A 26,877-nucleotide genomic window follows, 5' to 3' on the forward strand; every position below is an offset into this window, starting at 1 on the left:
TATCGTTTCATGCTTCAAATACATTCATTCATTTTTACCTAAGTGCACAATGCTGTTTGCTAGACGTTTCAATTGATTTCAATTTGAGCTAATTCAATTTAATACTGCTTGCTATCCACAGTGTGATTAGACTGGAGATGTTCAAATTTCTAGTGTCGCGTTGTAACCCAATGTGACGATGTGGGAGCGCTGATGATAATGTTTTCGTGTTCATCTAGGATTGACACTGATTTATTTTAGCATACCATATATGCCCTGGCTACGTTTTGTATGAAATGCAATCATCTCTAGTAGAATGAAAGCTGAGATCAAACCTAGTTTAAGTGAGATGGTGACGAGATTGGAGATAGTTAATCGCGTGTATGCAAGCAGAGCTGGTGCTTGGTGGCGATTCTTCGATGCTGATTATTTTATTTCATCTAAAATGATAAATTACCTTCGCTGAAAAATAAAAAATACAGATGGTTCTTTCTTGCAGACGTCTGTAACAGCACTGTGTGTATATTGATGGTGTGGCAAGCTTAATCGTAAACTTCAGACTGCAATAACTAATTAGGTAATCGACGGATAGAGTTTTGTTTGAATGGACTTATGTGATAGCAACTCCGATGGCATAACTGTGAGGTGAATGTTCGACGCGAAGAGAAAACTTATTGGAAATTACAGAAAAGTGAATCCAGATGTAATGTAGGCAGTTTTAAATTGTTGAATAGTGAAATAAACATAATCATACTGTAACCAAGGGGTTGTTTTGCGAAGCAAGAAACAAAATTTGCTAAAGTTGTACGCAAAGTATGAGGAAAATGTTGTCACAAAGCATCTATTGCGTGAAGCTATCTTTTCTGCTGTGCCTAGCTGTGATAAGTCCAGTGTACGGAATCTTCGATCGATTGGTAGTGCAAACCAGCAGTGGACCGATACGAGGACGATCTACAATGGTACAAAGCCGGGAGGTGCACGTGTTTAATGGTGTTCCGTATGCGAAACCTCCAGTCGATAGTTTACGTTTCCGCAAACCCATTCCGGCCGAACCGTGGCATGGTGTACTTGATGCCACAAGGTTACCTCCATCGTGCATCCAGGAACGGTAAGCCTTAAATTTCCTTTAGGTATATTGTAGAAATCATTGAAACTATTAGTAATCTACGTTATGATTTTGGTTAACCCGGGAAAGAGAATGTATGTTTCATGCTTGTCTAGAATTTTATGATTTTTGACAGCCATTATACTGTACTGTTTACTGTAATTTTTAGTAACTGACATAATTGCTGATAGTTGTCACGGTGTTATAGAATGTTTTAATGTGAAAACTAAATTTAACGGTTTGCTATTTTTAATTACGTTCGTTTTCAAATTTTGTTGATGTATTTTATCTCTCTTATGGTGATCAGTTTATCATCTGTACACCATTGTGGGTGAGCAGCGCTAGATTTAACAGAATGGGGATGACAACAATAATCGTTTTCATACATCTGCTGGGATGAGGCATGGAATTCCTACTGCTTCATGCAACACATTTTTTTCTTACTTCCCTACGATAATAGGTCAAGTACACTTTCATCAACTGCTGTGTAGTTCGTGAGATGTTGAGTTTATTATGTCTAACGTCATTTAGTGTAGGTGCCGGTACTTTTAAGCCATCAGCGTTTGCTTTTGTATCTGTATAGTATTCGATTGTTGGCGTTTCATGTTCCATATTATTGAACTTTGCAATCTTGCATACCAATTTTAGGCTAATTAATTCTTTTGTCCGTTCAATCATGTCTACTGTCAAACCATCTACCGCTCTGCAGGTAAATATCATTGAAACCGATTGACTCCCTAAACTAAAGGACTCCAGATATGTATTTACATTTTTTGGAAGATTGTAATCAAGAATCCTTTAGTCTACTATCGGTTAAAAACGCATTAACTTGATTGGAATAGGAATTCAACAGAAAGTGAGAGAATGTAATGGTAACGAAGAATGGAAGATTTCGAACACTTATAACTTGACCATGTCTTGATACATCGTTGTGATGTATGCATCAATACATTGGAAGTTTTTCTAAACCATTAAATTTTTGATACAAACTTTTGAACAATTGTGAAATGTACAACGTAACATTGTCAAAAGGCTTCGTTTTGCTTGTCAAGAGTGGCCTGTGTTCTCCGAAAATGGAAACGAATGGAAACGGAATGCATATTCATAGATGTCGTAATAACTTTAGAGTCATCTAGATGGAGACAACTGACACAGACCCGTTTCTTAAATTTCTTGGAAACGGTGAATTGTGAGCAAAGCGTTGAATTGATTTTAAAAAATATCTCTTCGACATAAAATTTGATTTTAGCGCAATGAGCGCCAGAGTAATTTCTGTTGAGGCCAACACCAAAGGGAACGCTTGTCCTTGGATCTCTGGGAATTATTTGAAAACAAAGGACAAATATCTGAAAAGCAAGTCAAAAACCGGTCTAATGGTTCACATCTACAAGAAATACTCAACTATATTCCAAATATAGTTCAAGTAATGAAAATATTGGGTTGGGGAAAAAGAAATGTCGAATATTGTCAATAAATTGCAACACTTAAACATATCTTGTGTTGTACGCATCGGATCATACTATACGGCTATTTGAAGACGACAATCTGTGCTACAAGTATCGTTTTGACAGTGTTGTGATTGTCCTTTTCAGTCTCAAGTTATAACGCGTCAAAGATGGAGTCCACCAAGCAAGAAATTCGCCATATTTTACGTTTTTACTACCTGCGAGGTAAAACTGCAACGAAGGCGGCCGAAAAAATTTGTGTAGTTTATGGACCCGATACTGTAACGATTCGCACAGCACAGCGTTGGTTTGATCGATTTCGTCCTGGTGTAGTGGCTGTCGAAGATACACCCCGTACTGGTAGGCCAATCGTCGTGGAAACCGATAAAATCGTTGAAATCATCCGAGTAGACCGGCATGTGAGCACTCGCTCGATTGGCCAGCGGCCAATGAGACGCAGCTGGGGGAGGGCTTCTGTTGGAAACACAAGTTATTCACAATTAAAAGTCTGTCCAACCTTTTTGGTTCTATATAATCCACTGGTACGGCCATGAACGACTCTTTTCTTCTCGACTCAGTAGATTCTTTGTTCTCTTCAGAAAGACGTTGTCGTCCATTTCGCAATCTGCTAGAGTGTGTATTATTGATTGTATTATTACTGTAATAAATACACCACTATCACTAAATTGATAGTTTTAGTCACTAAAGTCACTTTAGTTGCAGTGCGAGTTCTTCTGTCGTTCACAGTAACTCTCGAGATTTGAAGAAACCCGGCATCGCTATGAGTCATGTGTATTGTGGATCCCAGTTGAACACCCGTTTTTTTGTTCAAAACTCGAGATAGTTTTTCAGTAAACCACTGTTGACAACCTACGATATCGGATCGGATCCGATCGGATCGCGAATAACTTCTTGACCATCATGTTTAATTCCAACACACCTTATCGAACGACCTGGTTGTACGGAATAAGGACCGGTCCAAATGAGTATTAGTTATTGGAGCTTTTCAAAGCAAAATTCAAAAATTACCGCTAGTTTGTGCGAGAGCCGTTCTTCAGCTATTACGGATGCTCAAACTAAATTTAAATCTGAATAAGTTTAATGATTATCGTAAAACAATTGTTCATTAATTTATGTCTTACTTTTTTATCCTCTGCGCCAGTTTGTTTTGGTAGCCAAATTTTCGCTTGAACTTCTTTTCGTCGCTTGCAGTACCATCCTTCTTCATTAGGTGCCCTCCCAATCCGACTTTTATTTCACAATCGGCCTTAGCGCCGGAGTATTTGCCGGGTTCCACTCGTATACCATTGTCGTTGTACCATTGTTTTGTCGAATTCGAATGTCGAGTCGAACCAGAAAAAGCAATAAACCTCATTTTGCTACTGAAAAGAGGCACCACTTTCGAATGAGTTCTGGGATCAGTTTCCTTTGTTTTTCTGTCACTTCCGGGTTCCATATCGATGGTTAAACATTTACCAAATTGAAAACCGTAGATTTGAAATAATTCAGTCAGAGATTTTCGTTGTGAGTGTGCCGAATCGGTTAACGACGTAATTCAGTTGAAACACTTTCTTGTACCCATTTTTTTCGGGATCTACAGGGACTTTCAGATTGAACGCTCACGCAAAAAAAATCGAATAGCTCCTTATATTTTTTTTTCGCTCCGTCGATGGTAACACTGCATTTCCCACTTCGCGACGATAATATTCGGCTACTCGTTCAGTCTGATCGGATGGTTTTTAGAGTCAAGATGTACAATTTACAAAAACGTGTATTTTTAGTGGAATCGTATTGCTCGAGCAAACGAAGCCTTAATGAAACTTTGTCCTCTTATGGTAAGAATTTCAACATTTCTCGTCATCGATTACTTCCTCCGGGGGTACGTGAAGGACCGTTGCTATGTTAATAAGCCACAAAATTTGGAGGAACTTTAAGAGAAAATAACTCGGATTTTCAACAGCATCGAAGTCGTAATGTTATAGTTGTGCATGAAGAATTTTGTTCACCGTTTGAAACGCGTTATCGCAAAAAGGGGTGGTCACATCGAAAATGTAAGCTTTATTTTCGTTTTTAAAAAATAAAAATCGGTTCAATTTTGTAGAAGTTATTAAAATTTGTTGCGTGAGCATCTGAAACACCCTGTACTGTCATTTGATGATCGACAGCGTAACAAACGATAGGTCATCATCTATTAACAATACTACAAAATATATTTGGAAAAGATCATAGTAAGGATCATAGCTAAATTCATGCATTTGAAGTCATCCAAATGCGACCAATTTCGCACGTTAACTTGTTCAAAGTGAAAACTTTGCTTGTCTTGTTTTGCTCCTTGATGTAATGTCAAGCTCGAATTTCGTGAAAACGAGGCATGAACCAGAAATTAAAGTTAAAGATTATAAGTCATCATGTATATTCAACCCTGTTTGTGCCAAATCGAGAGAATGCCATCATTAACACGTTGAGCCCAGCGTCGGTCCCTAGGGGCCGACGTTGAGCTTTTTTGGTAGGAATGCGCTGACTGACTGGGATTGACAGTAACAAAATATAAAAATAAAAGTATATACGGTTTGTTTTTGTATGTTTTACAAAATGTGACTACTTTTTAGTCGAATCTCTGACTGTTTTCTATTTATACATTAAGTATCTTTGGGAGGTGGGACCGACACTGATATTGTGCAAACGCTCTTGATGCGCGCTAAATGGAAAGCGGAGAAAGAACAAATCGCTGCTTAACGTGTTAAAGCTCTACGAGAACTGCTAATACGTACGGACTCGATGGATATACGCTTGGGCAACTATGACGAAAATCTTCGAACGATCAACTAAACGCTATTTGAAATAAAACAGAAACTCATACACACCAACCAATCGTTAAATCAGTCAGCATTTCATAAAAACATCGATCAGTTCAATCTCGACGACACTGATGGAACATCCTTCTTCGAAGTCTTGGACTTAGTGAACAACTTAGATACGCAACCTAATAAATTAGTTGTGGTAAGTCGACGAATGCAAATCGTACCAAGCCGACAGACTAGATCCACTTTCCGCTCTAGGTCTGCTGCTCCAGTCGACAACTCGAGGCATCCATCTATCTAAAAGTCCCCGTCCCACGCCCAGGTTCAACGTATTAGCCCGATAGAGTTACTGTTGATGTGTTCAACTACAATAAATAAAGTAGAAGGGTCTGAGCCTATGGGCACGGACGGTAGTTTGACGTAGGACTGTGATTGTTCAGAACGGTTGTTTTTTAAATGTAATTCTTTTCATTGTTCAGAGATCTCTTAGTTTAACTTAGACATATAACAGGGTGGAATGGTAGATGAAGTATATGTGGATCAGCAAACAAAAAAAAATCGTCATTGATTACATCGAATATGAATTTTATGGCAAAGAAACAAAAACTGTTTGAAAATACTTACGATTTCGTTATATTTGAGGTAAAAAATACACATAAAACGATTTTGAGGTGAAATACACATGAAATTTGTTAGAATCAAATCTATCCATTCGAATTTTCGAAAATTAAACAATTCAAACGAAACGCCTATTCTAGTTTTCGTATAAATGAGTTTTTTTATCTGCCTACCAAACGCCACTTTTTTTCTTGCGAATTCCGTTCGTTTGTTAAATCAGTCTTCACGTTTTTCGGATAATTCGAGCTCAAGTCGTATTGATTCTACTGCTCAATCTATCATAAAACGAATTGAGTCATTGAGAATTATGAATATGAGTCATAAAGATTATTAATATTCCATTTCGTTTCATTGTTGTGATGCGATGTAATGCCGGTCTCAAGAAGTCCTTGAATGATAATCGATGCCACCCTCCTAGTATTGATATCATTTTCGCTGTACAATTGCCCATGTTGCCGCAGCCCGGCTTAAGACGTTCGTCACCCCGTCATATACAGAAGTCATTCACTAACTGGACTGTCGACAACTGGGCGTGCGTTAAATGGACTGCAAAGCAGTTATGTATCAATAATAGATGTCATCTTCAATGTGAAGTATAGCTTTTGCTCTTTTGCAGTCCAGTTAGCGAGTGAAATTCGATAATTGTATTGATTTTCCGGCCCAATTAGCCCCTTCACGTGTAACGTCGAAGCACACTCGTTGCGATTAGACTGTACCAGAACGTACAAAATTGAACCTTACTCGTGGTCTATCGATGTGAAATGGATACATGCTTCAGGCGTGTGGTGATGCGGGACTGCTACGATCGTAAGTAAGATACACACACTCAACAGAGTATCGGGACGATTCAATGTGCTCGTGTTTGGGCCCTGTTGTTGGAAATTAAATCATACGGCAAGGGGTTAACTAACGATCACTGTATGGGCGACATTTTCCTCGTTGCATCGATGAAATCTTGCATGAAATTTGAGTCATGTATAAAATCTTGCATCTTATTTCTTTTTAGATTCAAAAAAGGTCTTGGGCGTTGTGCACAAATTACATAACGCAAAAAAACCGGATTTTGGACAACCTCCCCCCTACGTAACGCAATTTCCTATCTCTAATACACAGTAAGTAACGCGACCTCGACCCCCCTCCCCCCCCCTTCTCGCGTTACGTAATTTGTGCACGACGCCTTGCTAACTTGTTTGATAGAACGAACTATTGTACACAATTTTATGTTTCATACAACATTCATGGAAACGAATGAAATGTTGAAAGAAAGAATGCATAATACATTATTCACCTTCGCATTCGCTCGCAAAACATATCTCTCTTATTTGTTAAATTGCTCACTTGTTTAATTATTTTCACTGTTGATGCCTAAGGCGAAACAAATTTTTGGATAAATTTGCCGTCTTATGGTGTATGTTATAACATATATCGTAAGAACGATTCTGCGTAGCATGCATTTGAAAACTCTTAATAAAACCATACATTTTTCGTAGAGTGACCCCCTATATAGATCAAAGACGTAGTCCTACGTCAAAAAACAGCTCTGCTCTACCATCTCTGAACCTGCCTTAGAATCAGCAATGAAAGATCAATCACCTTGTCAACAAGCTTCATCAATATCTTGCAACCCGGGACGCATGCGAACATGTTCTATGGGCAGCAGTGCTGAAAATATTCACGTTCACGACATTCAAATTCGGCGAATTTCTGCCTTCCTTGTATTGATAACGTACTGCTCAAGCGAGAGTCGATAAATATGAAACAACACTGTCAATGAACCCCAGTGGAATGAACATCAACATCAGCTTGCCATGAAGTTCATTTTTCATTTGCACCTTCTTTTTCGTCATGGTATTCGTAAGATCGAAAATGAAGATCATTGCGTGTTAGTGAAAATCAAAACATAAAATTCAACGTCACCAATTGAGAGTAAAATCGATTAGTGGTAAAGGATGGCAATTCATCTTGTTTTTGGCGAGTTCGGCAATGGAATGTATAGAATAACTCTTGCTACGTTTTATGAATTGTTGTGTTTCGGCGTTGGAGTGAAACGCATAATTCACAAACAACAAATTAAAAGAAGTTTATTAAACATTGATAACGAATAAAACTATGTGTAACTCGTGCTATTGCAAACTCATGACTAACAATGAAGAAGATGACAGTTGTCTTGCCGCCGACCCATCCGTCGTAGCATCTGTCAAACCTGACTACTGTCAGTTGGCGAGCCGTTGTGGTATAATCGGTGGGGGGCTACCCAACACCTCCCCCCTTTTAGAAAAGGTGGTAGGGATCATATCTCGCAGGAAGTCTTCGAGTCCTCGAAGATCTGCGAGCTGCTGTTGGTTGTTGCAGTTGTCTAGGGGGATTGCGTTGTCGTTGAACACTGGCCTGCGGCGGGAATTCATCCATCTCTAGAGGAAGAGAAGGCCGCTCCTCCTGTACGGGTGTCGGACTCTGTAGGTTCCAGGAGTCCAACAGGATACTCAACGGAGCTTTTGCTGGTTCGGTCGCAGGCAGTTTATTTTCGGAATGATGACGTGTTCGCAGTTGATTGCAGTGGGATCTTATCATGGTTTGCTTCCCAGGCAACCAGACGTTGTACATGACCTGGCCAATGCGTTCGAGCACTTCTCCTACTTCCCAGTGCCACTTGTTGTTACGGAACACTTTGGCCCAGACGAGATCCTGACGGATGTAGTTTCTTGGTTTCGCACCATGCCGCCGGTCAAAGTGCTGATCTTGCTTGGAGTTTTCGAGTTTGTGCGCCGGAGTCGGTGGTCGAAGCAGCTCTAACGACGTGCGAATTCGTCTGCCAAGCAGAAGTTCGGCAGGAGACTTTCCTTCCGGAGCGGTGCGACATGGTGTGGACCTGTAGCATTGTAGAAAAGTGTTGATGGCATCTTGCAGCGTTTCCCCTCCGGCGGTTATTTTCTTCAACGTCCTCTTGAAAGTGTCGACGAATTTTTCCGCGAGGCCATTCGACTGCGGATGGAAGGGAGCGGTCTTCAGGTGAAGAATGGCGTTGAACTCGCAGTAGGCCTCGAACATTTCGCTGGTAAACTGCGTCCCGTTGTCGGTAACCAGTGTCTCCGGGGACCCGAATCTGGCGGAAATGTCACGGAGAATGCGAATTGTCGCTGCAGAAGTGATGTCTTTTGTTCTGACCACCTCCGGCCATTTGGTGTAGGCGTCCACTAGGATCAGAAAGTACCACCCATCCATAGGACCGGCGTAGTCGAGATGAAGTCGTTGCCAGGGTTTCTCCGGGACTGGCCACGACTCGAGGTTGGTTTTACGATCCGTTTTCGCCACACTCGAATATTCGTTGCACGTCTGCACCAGCCTTTCGATGTCCTTATCGATATGGGGCCAGTAGACGTACTGTCGCGCAAGGGACCGCATACGCTCGATACCGGGATGACCTTTGTGCAGCTCCACGAGAACCTTCTTTTGGAGAACGGATGGTAACCCCAAACGTTCGCCGTACATCAAGCAGCCAGCGGTGATGGAGAGGGACTCGCGACGCTGGAAGAACTCTTGAATGTGTGGATCTGTGATGCTCGTTTTCTTGGTAGGCCACGTGGTGTTGACGTGCTTGATCACCTGTTGTAGGGTTTCATCTATGCGGGTTTTGGCTTGAACGGTCTTGAACGAAACTGGTAGGGCTTCCAGGGATTGGTTCATGATGCTGCGGATGGTGCTCTCGAACTCAATGTTGGCTATAACATAGTCCTCTTCCGGACGAACATGGCGATTGATAAGGCGGGACAAGATGTCCGCGTGTCCGAAAGCATCTGTCGACACGTAGTGTATGTCGAAATCGTAGAGAAGCAGTGTCAACGCCCATCTCTGGAGCCGGTTGGCGGTGTACGTGGGGATGCCCTTTTTCGACCCGAATATGGCGAGCAAAGGCTTGTGGTCGGTCTCGAGCACGAAACGCCGTCCGAATATCATCTGGTGGAATTTTGTCACGGCGAATATCAAAGCCAAGCCCTCCTTTTCGATCTGGCTGTAATTACTCTCCGCTGCTGTCAAACTGCGCGAAGCGTGGCAAATGGCTTTCACGGTGCCATCCGGAAATTTTTGTGCGATCCGGGCACCCAGACCAACGGAGGAAGCATCTGCCGACACAACTAATTCAAGTTTCGGGTTGTAGTGCGTCAACAGAAGCGGGGACTGAAGAATTTCTCGAAAACGGTCGAACGACTTCTGGCAAGCTGGCGACCATTCGAACTTTTCTCCTGCCTTCAGCAACTGATCCATGGGGTGTCGAAGGGAGCGTATCTCTGGAACGTACTTGCCATAGTAGTTTATTGCGCCAAGGTATGCGCGCAACGCGGTGACGTCGTGCGGAGCTGGCATGTTGACAATCGGAGCAATCTTGTCCGGATCTGGACGAATTCCATCGCCATCGAGGATCTGTCCGAGATATTTCACTTGCCGCATGTGAAAGCTGCATTTCTCTATGCGGACAGTGAAGCCGAATGCTTGCAGTCGTTGCAGCACAAGGAAAAGGTTGCGCCGATGTTCCTCTTCCGTTCGACCTCCCACTACGATGTCATCCAAATAACCAACGGTACACGGTAAACCAGCGAGCATCGTGTCCATCAGCTGTTGGAATGCGCCTGGGGCAGATTTGATGCCGGGCGACAAACGGGTGAATTGAAAGAGGCCTTTGTGGGTGTTTATGGTGTGCAGCGGTTGACTCTCCGGATCGACCTCGACCTGTAAGTAGGCATCAGAAAGGTCGATGTGGCTAAACACCCGACATCCGGACATTTTGGCGAATATATCTTCGGGTAGCGGTAGAGGGTACTGATTCGGCTCGAGTACGCTGTTCAAGCCAGTCGAAAAATCAGCACAAATCCGGACGGTGCCATTGGGTTTCCGGACCACTACGATTGGTGCTGCCCATTCAGCGAAATCCACCTTCTTCAGAATGCCCAGATTCTCTAAGCGACAAATCTCGTCCTCTACCACACCTTCCATGCAGTACGCTACCGGACGCTTCGGCTTGAAAACTGGTTTCGGATCGCCTTTCAGGACCAGCTTGACGGGAGCCTTCTTGCAGAGGCACATCTCGTTAGTGAAAACTTCGGGGAACTGAGCTTGGAGGGTAGCCAGCGACTGACTTGGTTGAGCGCTGACCTGGTTGCAGAACGATGTGATTGGCTGGTTCCACAACCCAAACAAATCCATCCAGTCAATTCCTAGAATGTCGAGACTGACGTTAGGAGCGGCGACGAAACACTTACCCCCTTTTGTGACTCCATTGAGGGAAATGTTGCACCACATCTCGGCAACAAGATCGAGTGGCTCTCCGGAAGCTGTTCGCGCGGTGCAAACCGTTGGTTTCGTGTGGGGACGACCGAGTTTGATCCACGATCGGGGCGAAATTATCGAAATATCGGACCCTGTGTCCAATTGTAAGCGAAGGGGTACGTTGTTGACCTGAAGCTTGACGAATTTCCGACCCTGGATGATGTTTCGGATCGTCACCGTCTTCGTCGATGGTTGCTTCTTCTTCTTCCTAGGTGTCGTGTTTGCGTTTGATTGAAAGCAAGCACAATAACCTGCTCGATGCCCAACCTTGCCGCACTCGTTGCATTTTTGGTCTCGAAACCGGCAGTCCTTGTTGTAGTGCATGCCCCCACATGACCAGCAGGGCGTCTTTGGTTGCTCACGTTGATTGGAAGAACTCGATGCTGCTGACTGATGCTTCGATTTCGACCGCTTGTCGTAAACAACGGCATTCACCACGGACGACGGATTTTCCACCAACACGGTGTCCTGTTTCAGGTTGATGAGGCTGTTACACTTATCCACGACTTGCTGTAGCGTCAGATTGACGTTCTCGTTCAGCTTGTTGATGAGATGCATTCTAACTTCGGCATCTTGATTTGACTTCAGACCACAGACTTAAATAAGGCATTTGAACTGCTCTTCAGTTAATTCCGAAAGTTTGGAATCAACACATGCCTTGTTCACCTTGCACGAGTATGCCAGGTAATCGTCACTCTCCTCCTTGGTGAGCTGGAGACAGTTGAATCGTCGGCGGAAGATGGAAACTGTCGCTCCGAATAGTGACTTTAACCTATCGAAGGTCTCTGTGAACGTAAACTCACGAGCGAGTCTCGGCAGAATGAAGCTATTGTAGCGCTCGTGGTCGGGTGGGCTAAGCTTTCGCAGGAGCAATCGCACTTTCGCTGAGTCATTGAGCTTCCGGGCGTCCTTGTCAAAAAGGTCGACATACCTGGAAAACCATGCGTCGAACGTGTGTCCATTGTCTTTGTCATACACGAACTCCGCCATGTTGCTCGAAAGCTAGTCCAGCACCCTTTCGTCGTAGGAAAGATTGCGGATGGCAAGCTGCGTGGCGCTTTGTTGCTGGAGAATTTGCGTCATTAGCAGCTGCTGGTTGGAAAGAATTTGCAGCACCTGTTCCTGGATGTTTGGTGGTTGCTGCTGCTGCGGCTGCTGCTGCTTTGGATGATGGGCATTGTTCTCCGCCATCGCGATTTTCTCTTGACCACGTTTTTCGCGAGTACTTTTTCCGGACTAAAGGGTGTGTCACATCAAATTGCATCACGGAAAAAACGCTGTAGAAATTTAATTTTTAGGACTTATATCTTCAGCTTTCGCTTATAATCAGATAAGAGTGTATAGATCACGTTGGCCATGCTTCACTGTCAATTTTTCGTAAATTTGGAAAAATGTCGTCGAACGAAAAAGAGCGTCGTGAATTAATCCTGTGCACTCATTTCGAGAATCCGGAGTTGTCACATCGGGACATCGGTAAGATGCTGGGAATCGTCCAATCCACGGTCAGCAGAGTACTAAAACGATACTTCGAGAACCTAACCATCGACCGGAAGGTGAAGAACGGCAAAAATGGATGCTCCGTCAGTGAAAAAGATCACAAGCGCGTAGTTACGCAGTTTAGACGTGATCCGAGAAGTTCGGTCCGGGATGTCGCCAATAAGCTGAATTTGTCAAGTTCATTCGTCCAGCGGACCAAGCAGCGGGAGGGCCTGCGTACATACAAGGTTCAGAAGGCTCCTAACCGCGACGAAAGGCAAAACATGATGGGGAAGACGCGAGCCCGGAAGCTGTACACCGAAATGCTGACGAAGTCGCATTGCCTGGTAATGGACGACGAAACCTACGTCAAAGCGGACTTTCGTCAGCTGCCGGGCCTGTTGTTCTTCTCCGCAGAGGACAAATTCAGCGTTCCGGAGGAGATTCGCAAGCAGAAACTTTCCAAGTTTGCCAAAAAGTACATGGTGTGGCAAGCGATCTGCTCTTGCGGAAAGCGGAGCGCCCCCTTCGTGATGACCGGCACGGTAAACGGGCAGGTTTACCTTAAGGAGTGCCTACAGAAGCGCTTACTACCACTATTGAAGCAGCACGAGGGCCCGACCATCTTCTGGCCGGATCTCGCTTCGTGCCACTATTCAAAGGACGTGTTGGAGTGGTACGAAGCCAACGGGGTCACCTTCGTGCCAAAGGAAATGAACCCGCCCAACGCGCCGGAGCTTCGCCCAATAGAGAAATATTGGGCGATTATGAAGCAGGCCCTCCGGAAGAACCCAAAAGTTGTCAAATCGGAGGCGGACTTCAAGAGAAAATGGATTTATGTTCAAAAAAAACTACAACCTGACGTTGTACAGAACCTTATGGACGGGGTAAAGAGGAAGGTGCGAGCATACGGGCTTGGGCTCGAAGTATGAATAAAAAGAAAATGCCAAAAGTTGTTTAATAGTTTTTATTTTACTGTCTAAAATTTTCAATAGGATCGGTCTACTGGGCGAATTTCTACAGCGTTTTTTCCGTGATGCAATTTGATGTGACACACCCTTTATCACGCACAATTTTTCGGCGAAAACTTCCACCTCCTCGTCGCCAACTGTTGTGTTTCGGCGTTGGAGTGAAACGCGTAATTCACAAACAACAAATTAAAAGAAGTTTATTAAACATTGATAACGAATAAAACTATGTGTAACTCGTGCTATTGCAAACTCATGACTAACAATGAAGAAGATGACAGTTGTCTTGCGGCCGACCCATCCGTCGTAGCATCTGTCAAACCTGACTACTGTCAGTTGATGAGCCGTTGTGGTATAATCGGTGGGGGGCTACGCAACATGAATCTACTCACGATTGCCCGGAAATGGCATACACCACCATTTATATGTGCAATGGGTGACACGTTTTCAATGAAAATTCACTGCAAGCGATGAAGATCAACTTAACGTTCGTGATAATCATCTGAAATTATTGACAGTAATGGAAGTGCCTGAATGCAGGCTTTTCGAAATTTGTTCATGCTGTTTTCGATCAATATACCAGACAAAGCTTATGCGTCTCGACTCTTGTGTTATACTCATTATGACAGATATGATGTTGAGTTTCAACAGAAGAGAATTCATCCAATACTGGGAATAATCTAATTTCTTCATTCGTGAATAAATTTTGATAATTTGTGGCACTGATGGGCAGCCCTTATTCTTTCGGCACAGTCGAGCCAGATCTCATCAGTTCCAGCCGCAGTCGTCTCGGTCCTGTGTTCGATTTCGGATAGGATGCTGCCCATATGGCTGACAATACGAACTCGACGCTTTCGGCAGAACCGGGCTTCCAGTCTGTTATCCCAGGCAAGTACATATGGTTCGCCCAATCATCGCTTCATGATACTCGACTCAATTCCAGCTGCACTACCCTCGACAGTACCACACTCAACAGTGAACCCGCACCTAGTCTCTTCGAATTCTGCCAACAGCCACGGAGTGTCCATCCTGTCCATCCACTATCGGAATGTTAGAGGACTACGCACTAAAACGAACGATACATGGCATACGACGCTGAACTGTCGTTAGATTGCTCAGTGTTGCAATCATAATGAATCCACTAGCGATTTTCAGAGGGGCGGTGGAGTACTTATCACAGTTAGAGCCAGTCTATGCTGTTGTTCAGTCTCCCTGGTGAATTGTGAGCAAATCGAGCAAGTTGCTAAGAATATGTCGTCGGTATACGACCTAACTTTGATCCTAGATTGTACTCTAAACACTCTTCGGCTGTTCAGAGAATTTGTGATCGATTATCCGAAAATGATATCGCTCTACTATTGGGTGACTATAATCTCTCTTATTTACGTTGGCATTTTGATGTACTGTCTGAAAACCTTGTACTGTTCTATTGTTCGCAATGTACTAGAGTATGCCGCTCCAGTATGGGCGCCGTTTCATGTTAACATCCGGAGAATTGAAAGCGTGCAAAAGTGCTTCATCCGCTACGCTCTTCGCCGGCTACCGTGGCGCGATCCTCTACATTTGCCTGCCTACGAGAATCGCTGTAGACTCCTTCATTTGCCAACATTACAAAATAGGAGAATAATTTTACAGCGGCTGTTGATTTTCGACATCGTTTCCAACAACATCGACTGTGCTGAACTACTAGCAAATATTCGATTTCACGCACCATTGAGACCGACCCGACTCATCGTATTTAATACGGACAGAACAACCCACTGGATACATATTGCCGTTTATTTAATGAAGTTTTCGAAAAAAATTACTTTAACATCTCAAAAAATACGTTTAGATTAAGAATTAGCTCATAGGTGTCTGTGCGGTGTATTTTTTTTATCGAAGACTTATAATATAATAATAATAATATGAAAATATCTACGAACTTTTGCCGATAAACACATCAAGTGCACATGAAGTTACAATCGCTTGTGGTTTGGTACAAATGAACTCTCTCTTCTTCTGAACATCGAAGTTCATCACGTACCATTCGTTTCGCAAGTAGATACCCATTGCTGTCTTCACGGCCGAGTCGATTTACATCCCGCAGCCTTCGGTTTTGACTTTCGTAGGTATGATTTCGCATCTCTGAATGTCGATGGTTTACAGCCACTTCTATTTAAAAACTGCGTTATATCTCTAGTTAATCCTTTGACATTAATATTCAATCGATCCGTGCAAGGAAAACTTCTAGAATCCCTCATTCATAAATTCACATTGGCTGCAGCAACACCGTTAATTTTTGAATACCAGTAGGGGTAGTGGGGGCAAATTGGTCATGGGGGGCAAAGTGGTCACCTGCTTGTTTGGTAGCATAACTATTGACTACAGATGCCGTATCAATAGTCACCTTATGTTTGAAGAATTTAATGACTTTTGAGCCCCCCTGTTCTTCAGTAGAGTTGTCGTATGTCAAAATATAAATAAAAACAGAAATTTCTCTCTTGATAACCATTAGGCCGTAGTTCTGTGCGCATGATATCTAAGGAATTTCTCGTGGAATTTAGTTTATTCAATCTGATATATTGAAAAAATCATCAGTTTGGATGATTGTTCACATATTCTAGGAGAGGTGAACAAATATTTTGTTTTAACTCAGAGATTAATTAGCATAGAAATTACTTTGATGTTTGGGGGCAAAGTGGTCATAGGTGAATAACGACTTACAATGTTCTGTTTACTAAAGCTGATATACCGCATCAAAATCTGCTCTTGAAGAAGACCCTTTTGTGGCTTTGACCCTGGATAAATATGTAACTCCAACTAAACCAAGCCTCATTATGCGGAAAGTTATGTGTTTATTATTACGCTTTTGTATGCATGAGAAAATTAAAATTGATACTCTAGGTGAATAGGCCAAGCTTATTTCATACATGTTGATGGCGAACCTGGCAGCAGCAGAGACGGTGATAACTGTGAGCGGATCAGGACCAACGACAAAGGATTTCGATATTTGTCCAGGAACCACTCCCGAGAAACAGAACAACGAGACTTAAAGAAAACTGATCAATTTCAACAACGTTTATTCAAGTAAACTTTTACACGACTTGTGTGCTTTGCAATCTATCTTCAACTGATATAAGAGCTCGAGCCTTTATCCCAAAATTGAGATCGGGATATTCAGACACGATCGAGAAGCGATCGGGTGCGAAAGAGAAACATATCGATATTTGAATTTCCCTACTCTACAAACTTATCGGTTTGAGCTCAAAAAATATTTCACAGGGTATTCAAAATTCATTATCAAATTGGGTTCTAAATCTAAATACATGTTTCATTTATCTGTCTAATTAAATCGGAAGTTATCCAACATGCCGGGCCCCGTTGAAAGGCTACTTTCAACAAATAACGTTGCGTCTCCATGACTGTTAGGCATTGGGTGGTGGTTGGGTGGCTGATGGCGATTCCCTTTTGTCTTTTCAGTTGGTCTGATGCTCGATTGGAAGCGGGCACACTTTAGTGATTGCTCGGCGATATGATCCATGTGCGGTACGGACTTGAGCCACCCGAACGTGTCCATCACTACCAGGAAATACTTGCTCAACGCGACCCAGATTCCACTTCATTGGCGGAGTACAGTCGTCCTTCAGCAACACTAGCGTGCCGACAGCGATGTCCGGATGTAGAGCCGACCATTTCTTGCGATCTTGTAGTTGAGCCACGTAATCCCGTGACCAAGCTTTCCAGAAATGCTGAAGAGACCGTTGCATTCTCTGGAACGAATTGAGACGATTAATAGGAATTGAACTTATATCAGGTTCAGGGAGAGAGTAAAGAGGTTCTCCCACAAGCAAATGCCCTGGAGTAAGTGCGACAACATCTGCCGGATCCGAAGTCATGGGACAAAGTGGACGTGAATTCATGATCCCCTCGATTTGGACGAGCAGAGTATTGAAATCGTCTGTGTTGAGTACCGCATCCTTCATCACGCGGAAAAGGTGGTTATTAAATGTCTTCACGGAGGCCTCCCAAAGACCTCCAAAGTATGGTGATCGGGCAGGGTTGAAATGAAAGATGACACCAGCTTCTGCACAGTATGCATGAACTTCATCCGATTTATGCATGGCGTTGAATTGCTTGCGGCTTTCCTCGAACAAATGATTTGCTCCGACGAATGTTCGAGCGTTGTCGCAATAGATGTCGGAAACGCGACCACGACGTCCGACGAGACGCTTAAGCACGTTTACGAACGCGTTGGACGTGAGATTGTACACCATGTCAATGTGAACGGCCTTCGACACCATGCACACGAAAATCGAAACGTGTACTTTCACCGACGGACCACGGCGATTCGGGAACGAAACTGAGAACGGTCCGCAATAATCGACCCCGCAGTGGGTAAACGCGCGCGACGACGTGATTCGAGATTCTGGCAGAGGTCCCATTATTTGGCAGATGCTTCGTGGTTTGCAGCGAAAACATGTAATGCACTCTCGAACGGTTTTCTTCACATGATCGCGTCCTCGTATTGGCCAGTAACGTTGACGTAGTGTTGATAGCAAAAGCTGTGGTCCTGCATGAAGCATTCGAAGATGAGTTGTTTTTATAATCAGATTCGTTAGATGAGCCTTTGCAGGAAGTACAATTGGATGCTTGGTGTCATACGGAACATTCACATTCTGCAAGCGACCTGTGATTCTCAGCATGCCATTTATATCCAAAAATGGATTGAGCGTTTTCAGTTGTGACTTAAACGAGAATGCCTTGCGAGGCTCACCTTGGTGCTTTCCCAAGAATTTGATTTCTGCAGCAAAGTACAATCTTTGCGTTTGTGTGATAAGTTTCTTCAATGCGGTCTCTAATTCGATGCAAGTGAGCGGACCAAATTGACGTGCGTGTGCGGGCTGCTGACAATTCTTTACAAATCGAAGCAACCAGGCGACCTTGCGTTGCAAGTGAATGAGTGAGGAATGTTGCTCGATGAAGTCGATCGTCGCTGTGTTGGTTGTGACAATGACTGTAACGACTTTCCGAACTTCATGTTCTCCGGCCTCCTTGTGCAAAGGCGATAAGTTAATGTAATTCTCAGGCCAAGTTTGTGAATCTTGCCGGAGAAAGTCGGGTCCATGCCACCAGAGAGAATCTTCTTTCAACAGAGATGGAGAGACTCCTCGTGAAATCTTGTCTGCTGGATTAAGTGCGGTCGGAACGTGGCGCCAAATATTTCCTCCAGTTAGTCGATGAATTTCGGCAATTCGATTGGATACGAACACTTTCCAGGATGAAGAAGATGAAGCAATCCAGTGGAGCACGATCGATGAGTCTGTCCAATACGTCACTGGACAAGTTAATTTTGTGGATTCCATTATAGTTTCAGCCAGTTGAGCTCCGAGCACTGCAGCACATAACTCGAGTCGAGGGGTTGACAGCTTTCGTAGAGGACTCACCCGAGATTTCGAAATCACCAGATTACAGTGTTTTTTACCCGTCGAGCTTTCGGTTTTCACGTATATGCAGCATCCGTACGCATGATCAGATGCATCCGAAAAGACATGGAGTTCCATAATGCGGTAATTGTCAGCCAGAATGCGCCTTGGGATGCGAAGAGATGACAGAGTTTTTATACCACGCCGAAATTTCGCCCACCATTCTTGAAAATCTTCAGGCAGAGCATCATCCCAATTGAATTTCTGCGACCATAATGATTGCAGGAATATTTTTGCACCTACTATTGCTGCTCCCACAAGACCCATTGGGTCAAAAAGACGTGACATTTCGGAGAGTACTAATCGTTTCGTAATAAACTTTGATAATGTGAACTCGGGAACGTTGAAGCTGAATTCATCCGAATGAGGATGCCAAAAAAGACCGAGAGCTTTGACTGAACCGGTTTGACCGATATCAAGTTTCGATTCTGGATTCCGTAGTGATTCGGGTATACTGGAGAGAACAGTTGGATTATTGCTGCACCATTTCCGCATGTTGAATCCACCAGAACGAAGAAGTTCAATTATTTGTCGATTTGTTTCTATTAACCGCTGTTCGTCATCGTCCCCTGAGAGATAATCATCTACATAGAAACATCGTCTGACCATAGGTGCTGCGAGCGGATACTTGTTAGCTTCGTCATCTGCTAATTGGTTGAGCACGCTAGTCGCGAGGTAAGGTGCGGGAGCTGTTCCGTATGTGACCGTCTTCAATGAATATGTTTTCATTTCTTCAGCGGGACCTTTCCGGAAGAGAATCAGTTGCAGCATACAATCAACGGGATGTACCCAAATTTGCCGGTACATTTTCTCGGCGTCAGCATTCACAGCGAAGCGAGGTAGTCTAAAGTTTATCAGTGTTGTGATGAGGGGCGGTTGAACGGTGGGACCGATGTAACAGAGGTCGTTCAACGAGATATTGTTGCTGCCCCTACATGAAGCATCAAAAACCACACGTATTTTAGTAGTCGTGCTTTCCGGCCGTTGAATCGCGTGATGCGGAAGGTAAAAGTGTGATGTTGAAGGTGGATCATCTAATTTAATCTCCTCCATGTGACCCAGTGATAAATACTCGTTCATGAACTCAGTGTATTTTTGTGATAGATGTGGATCAGTCGATAGTTTCCTTTCGATTCCCAAAAATCTCCGCTCAGCAATCTTGAACGATTCTCCAAGAGCGTCAAGCAATTCCCCACGAATCGGCAAACGAACCACGTACCGACGTTGAGCCTCGTTGATGAGTGTTTTCGAAGTGCTGCTCACAGTATCGCTCCTCCAAGGAAAGCGCCTTTCCCTTTTCGAAGCTTTCCATCTCCCAGAATCTGTGTACCATCGATTCCAAGTTGTCGATCGAGGAGACGTTGCAAACCACAGATGTATCCGCTTGCTCCATTACTTCACCTGCGACGACGTACCCGAATACAGTCTTCCGTAGCACAGGTAATCCAGTACCAAGAGAAATTTGATCGTTTTCTAGAATCGAGAAAAAGTTTTTAACGCCAATGATGATGTCAACGTCATGAGCAATGTTGAATTTAGGGTCAGCAAGGTGGAGGTGACGAGGAATAACCCACTTCGAAATATCGATAGTTGCGGTGGGTAAAATTCTGGTTAATGTGGGTAGAATTAGAAATTCCATACTGCTCGTGTACGATCCATAACGTGATGACACAACGACTGATGTTTTTTGCCTAATATGTTTAATAGATTGACTTATTCCATAAACGTCAATATTGGCTGGTGTGCGTTTCGCACAAATACGCTGAGCGAGAGCTTCTGTGATGAAGTTGGCTTCAGATGCACAATCTAAAAGAGCACGAGCAAAAGTGTCACTTCCATCTAAGTGTCTGACCTTTACGTAAGCAGTTAGCATAAATACGGATGACAAACATGTTTTTGATAGGAATGTCTGACTAGGAGCAATAGTTTGACAATTGGTTACTTGCGATGAACAATGAGGCAAGCTTGACGGTGTGAACTGCGAAACCGACGACGGAACGAACGAATGCGAACGATCAATAAGCCCAACAGAAGACGACGGAGATCCAGGGCTCACGTGACATTGATCAGCAATGCACGAAACCAACGGCGACGACTCGACGACCGAAACCGATTGTGGGGATTGCTGACATTGGCCGACTTGCGCTGCAACAGACTTATTATTGAATGTTGTACTATTGGAATTCAGGTGCAATAGAGTGTGATGGCGTTTATTGCACGTCCGACACGAACCGGCAGGACAGTTCTTCATCAGGTGTGATGACTTCAGACAGTTCAGGCACAAACCGAGTTTTTTGGCTGTTTCGAAACGTTTTTGTGGTATTTGCTTCTTGAATTCATCGCATTGTGATAACGTGTGTGATTGTTTACATAATGAACAGCTCAGTGTCGCTTCGCTGTTGGCTGAATGGTATGATATTGTTTTGGTTCGTGCAGGTCTATACTCTTGCTTTTGTTCGCTTTTGGCAACTGATGGTGACGATTGGGAGAGCGTAATTGACTGCAGAATGCGGGAACGTTTTTGAATGAAGGCAACCAGATCACTATATAACGGCTGCGCATCATCCACCAACTGATTCTCCCATTCCCTTTGCGTCGATTGATCGAGTTTGCTACTCAACAAAGCAACTAAGAAAGAATTCCAGTGCTCTCTATAATCCTCCAATTTGTTCAATACGCTAACGTGCTTATCAAATTCATCTGCAAGATTGCAGAGTGCAGATGACGATTCCTTACGCATTGATGATGTGGACAGCAAAGCCGAAAAATGTTGTTTTATGAGTAACTTTTTATTGTCAAACCGTTTTTTGAGTAAATCCCATGCTATAGCGTAATTCGCTGCCGAAACTGCAAGTGATTGGACGAGTCGAAAGGCATCGCCTTTGAGAACGGTTTTCAGGTACTGAAACTTTTGTATCGCCGATAGCTGTGAATTTGTGTGGATGAGGGTGGTGAACAAATCGTGAAAATTCATCCACTCCTCGTAATCTCCACTGAACTCTGGGATTTTCAGTTCAGGGAGACGAACCGATGGAACGTGTGCAGGTGGAGCACCAGGAGAACGAGGTGGTCTATTATCATTTTCAACAACAATTGCAAGTTTGCTGGCGAGGGACCCTTTCAATTGAAAGAATTGGGTTTCGAATTTAACACGTTCCGTCGCGATATTTTCCGCAAGTTCTTCTTCGCATTCAATTTCAGATTGAACCTCATTAAATTGTTCCCAAAGTTGATCTAGTTTTTCTAGTCGAAATTTGAGCTGAGGAAAATCTCGATCGAATATAAAATTCACATCGAATTCGTGGATGAGCTTGGCGGAACCGATTATATTGTTCCTGCGAACCAAAGGTTCTTCGATTTTTTGTTGCCTTTCATGACGTCTTTTGTTCTTCCACACAATGAGCACACAATTCAATAGAACGCACTGGATTGTTTTATTCAAGGTATAACAATGGCCTTCCACTCACCTTCTATGATAACTATGCGTTACCTGGGCTCGCTTTACTTGACCTGCGTTCCTGGTTCTCTATTGTTCCAGTGGGGCGAATAGATCCGTATCCGTGCGTATGTCCAGGTCGAAAATGATTCGAATGTAGCGGCTACTCCGGTTGATGCTTCCGAGGATGGGACAATGGCGTCACTTGACGAATTGCGAACGCTATTGTTCGAGGTAGACCCACGCTGACCTCTTTGGCCGGTCGCTACGATGAATGGGACAGGCAGTCCCGGGTTTCGGCACCAAAAAATGATGGCGAACCTGGTAGCAGCAGAGACGGTGATAACTGTGAGCGGATCAGGACCAACGACAAAGGATTTCGATATTTGTCCAGGAACCACTCCCGAGAAACAGAACAACGAGACTTAAAGAAAACTGATCAATTTCAACAACGTTTATTCAAGTAAACTTTTACACGACTTGTGTGCTTTGCAATCTATCTTCAACTGATATAAGAGCTCGAGCCTTTATCCCAAAATTGGGATCGGGATATTCAGACACGATCGAGAAGCGATCGGGTGCGAAAGAGAAACATATCGATATTTGAATTTCCCTACTCTACAAACTTATCGGTTTGAGCTCAAAAAATATTTCACAGGGTATTCAAAATTCATTATCAAATTGGGTTCTAAATCTAAATACATGTTTCATTTATCTGTCTAATTAAATCGGAAGTTATCCAACACATGTATCTACTATATCAAATATGATTTGAACAAGTTTGGACGAAAAAACGCATAAATCTATCCCATTTAGCTTGATATGTGCGAGTGACCACTTTGTCCCCACTAAGTGACCACTTTACCTCCAAGCAAAAAAAAAGTTCGATTTTTCACCTTTTTTTCTAATGATGAAAAGTGTACTATTTCGAATTTTTATAGCAAAAGCCGTTTGTTATCTTGAAGAACAATGAGTTGAACTATAATATTCTTCGAGAAACGGGAATTGAAGCGATATGTGGACGCTGGAAATTGGTATATTCTTAAGGGTGACCACTTTGCCCCCACTTCCCCTATGGATTTGTTCCTTGTCGCTCAACAACATCCAAATTGGTGTGCTACACAAGCATGTTCCAGGAAATGGAACGTCGGAATCAAGTGAATTCTATTAATGTCGACTTCTCGAAGACCTTTGACACTGTACCGCATGCGTACGCAGTGGAGATGCTGAAGTACATGGGCTTTCCAAACTAGATCACGGACTGGTTACTATCTTATCTAACGGGCCGGAAGGCGTTCGTACAACTCAACTCTGCATGCTCGGAAGTATTCGAAATAGCGTCCGTTGTTCCACAGGGTAGCGTGCTGGGCCCTCTTATCTTTGTTCTCTCCATAACTGATCTATGCCCCCGATTGTCTTCCGAGAAGCTATTATATGCAGACGTCCTAAAGATATTCAGGGTAATCAAGTCTATATTGGATTGTATTGTGCTACAAACGGATATCGACATCATTTCGCAAAAGTGCTCCGACAATGACATGCATATGGACATCAGTAAAAATGCAAGGCAATCACGTTCATCCGTGGTATTTCGCCGATCAATTACGTCTACTCAATCAACGCAACTCCTTTAGAGCGTGTTCAGTCCATCCGCGATCAGGGCGTTGTCAGTGACTCCAAGCTGATGTTCAACGAACATATCGCCACCATAACAGCCGTGCGCTTCGCCCTCTGTAACCTTCCGTGGAACGATCTTGCTTATCTTCCTGATTGATTATGCGGGTCGCTGCCAATTTATAGACCTTCAGTTACTAACAGCACGAAGAATCCAGACACAGCGGATGTTCATGTTCGACTTTCTGAAGAACAACATCGATTGCCCGGACCTACTTGACAAAGTTTTGTTTTAAATTCCTCAACGTCAACTTAGACAACTGCTTTAAGTTATCGTTCTGAGACATAGAACAAGTTATGGGTTCAACACCCCTTTCAGCAACTGTCCAATGGCATTCAGCATTGTTATGACAAAAAACGATTTTAAAATCGTATTATGAGCGTAGTTTAAGTTTTAAATTTGTGCGACTAGATCGAAGATTAATAAAAATAAATAAATAATAACAATATTTAATAATCTTTAGATGTATGTTTTTAATTTAATTTTTTTACCGGAAACACAGTTCCGATGAATCCTTTTTTTGCAAGTGATGTACGGTACTGTATCAGAATCGGAGTAGCAAAGTTTTCGGAGAAATTGTTTAAAATAGGGAACAGCTTAAAAATCGACGATGTAAATTGCTGAAAAGGAGCCTTTTTTGCCGATCGACGTGAATATATTGTTGTAGTGCTGTATATTGGCATCTTATGTTCGAATTCTTTAATCCCACTCAGTCCGAATTCAATCGATAACACCTGCCACTGGATATAACATAGTCGGGGGGTTAAGGTATACCACATTACATTCTTATGATTTATAACCCACTAGAGTGCAATGTAGAGGCGTTATTACATGTTTTATATAGCATTTTTATCATTTTGTTTCGCTTTATTCATTCCACAGGTACGAATATTTTCCTGGATTCGCAGGAGAGGAGATGTGGAATCCAAACACGAATGTATCGGAAGATTGTCTGTATCTGAATATTTGGGTACCAACAAAAACTCGTTTGCGCCATGGACGTGGCCTAAATTTTGGAAACAACGATGTAAGTGTCGAGATAATGTACTGATATCCCGGTTGGTGGGTGTGGAGAGATGTAGGCGTGGGAGTGCTCACTTTCCCTCTTTTCTCTACAAACTGTTCTGTTGCAGTACTTTCAGGATGATGATGATTTCCAGCGCCAACACCAGTCCAAGGGTGGTCTTGCAATGTTGGTGTGGATATATGGCGGTGGTTTCATGAGCGGAACCTCAACGCTGGATGTGTATAATGCCGAAATCCTGGCAGCGGTCGGAAACGTGATTGTGGCTTCCATGCAGTACAGAGTGGGTGCATTTGGGTTTTTCTATCTGTCGCCATACCTAAATGGACATGAAGATGAAGCACCGGGTACGAAATTAGTATTGTGTTTTGTGTTCAACGCACTTGTTGTCAGTGTTATAATTGCGTGTGTTTGTATGGTTTCACAATCTTGTTTGTCGTATTATTGCCTTATCGATGTTCATAGTAGATTTTTTTCTTTATAAAGGTAATGTAGGATTATGGGATCAAGCTTTGGCCATTCGGTGGTTGAAAGAAAATGCCAAAGCATTTGGAGGGGATCCTGACTTAATCACTCTATTTGGAGAATCCGCAGGCGGTAGCTCGGTTAGTCTACATTTGTTATCGCCTGTCACGAGAGGATTATCACATCGAGGCATTTTACAATCTGGCACCCTCAATGCACCCTGGAGTCACATGACTGCTGAGAAAGCACTCTCGGTGGCGGAAGCTCTAATTGATGACTGCAATTGCAACATAACCTTATTAAAGGTATTAAACATTCTGTTCAGTTCATTGTTACATACATGTTAACAAATCCTATTCATCCGTTTGACCCTTCCTCTAGGACTCGCCAAGTTCGGTGATGCAATGTATGCGGAATGTTGACGCCAAAACTATCTCTGTGCAACAATGGAACTCATACTCGGGGATTTTGGGATTCCCTTCGGCGCCAACTATCGATGGCGTCTTTATGACTGCCGATCCCATGACAATGCTGCACGAAGCAAATCTGGAGGGAATCAATATTCTGGTCGGAAGCAATCGCGATGAAGGTAAGTGATCTGTTAGTCTATACACGTGTTAATTATAGTGTCGCGGGCCGCAAAAGAAAATAAAAAGATGGTGTCCAAGACACGATCACGTTGTTAACGTATGACTATGAAATTATACACGGCGAGAAACAAAGATTATAGAAATTCAGGAGTCATCAATAAGTCATTCACGATTTATCAGTCATCCTACTAACGGCCAGATTGCATCGGCGGCGAGTATTCCCAGATGGGCTTTCTTTTTTTCCTGTATAATAGTGACTTTCAAAGTTTTTGGCTGATTCGTCACTTTTTACTTCCATTTTTGGAAGAATGTCGGGAGTGAGAATTGGACTCGTGACCTTCAGCGTGAGAGGCATGGATGTTACCACTACGCAAGATCGCCTCCCAGATGGGCTTTCTAGAGTCTGAGTATTTAGTTTAGTTTAGTTTTCCAGAATGGCTTTCTTCGAAGCTAGAGGCGAGTGAACTGAGCAAGTCCGAGAGTATCTTAAAGCTTCTATAATTTAAAA

General features: G+C 43.2%; 2 protein-coding genes across 6 annotated transcripts in view; one reads left to right on the top strand and one right to left on the bottom strand.

Annotated features, from left to right (window-relative positions):
* The window catches only part of LOC129763019 (inhibin beta chain-like), a 108,406-nt gene that overhangs the window by 74,020 nt on the left and 7,509 nt on the right, over positions 1-26,877 (bottom strand). The window lies entirely within an intron of this gene.
* The window catches only part of LOC129763015 (acetylcholinesterase), a 92,511-nt gene that overhangs the window by 13,728 nt on the left and 51,906 nt on the right, over positions 1-26,877 (top strand). For 3 of the 5 annotated variants that reach the window (XM_055761717.1, XM_055761719.1, XM_055761716.1), the window contains exons 2-6: positions 479-1,087; positions 25,173-25,317; positions 25,424-25,661; positions 25,801-26,084; positions 26,161-26,368. In XM_055761717.1, coding sequence (XP_055617692.1) covers positions 795-1,087; positions 25,173-25,317; positions 25,424-25,661; positions 25,801-26,084; positions 26,161-26,368 — 1,168 coding nt within the window. In that variant the 5' untranslated portion in view covers positions 479-794. Of the gene's footprint in view, positions 1-461; positions 1,088-25,172; positions 25,318-25,423; positions 25,662-25,800; positions 26,085-26,160; positions 26,369-26,877 lie in introns of all 5 variants that reach the window. The other 2 variants (XM_055761718.1, XM_055761720.1) reach the window with 2 other exon arrangements.

Source organism: Toxorhynchites rutilus, chromosome 1 (genome assembly GCF_029784135.1).
Source record: "Toxorhynchites rutilus septentrionalis strain SRP chromosome 1, ASM2978413v1, whole genome shotgun sequence".
Taxonomy (NCBI): domain Eukaryota; kingdom Metazoa; phylum Arthropoda; class Insecta; order Diptera; family Culicidae; genus Toxorhynchites; species Toxorhynchites rutilus.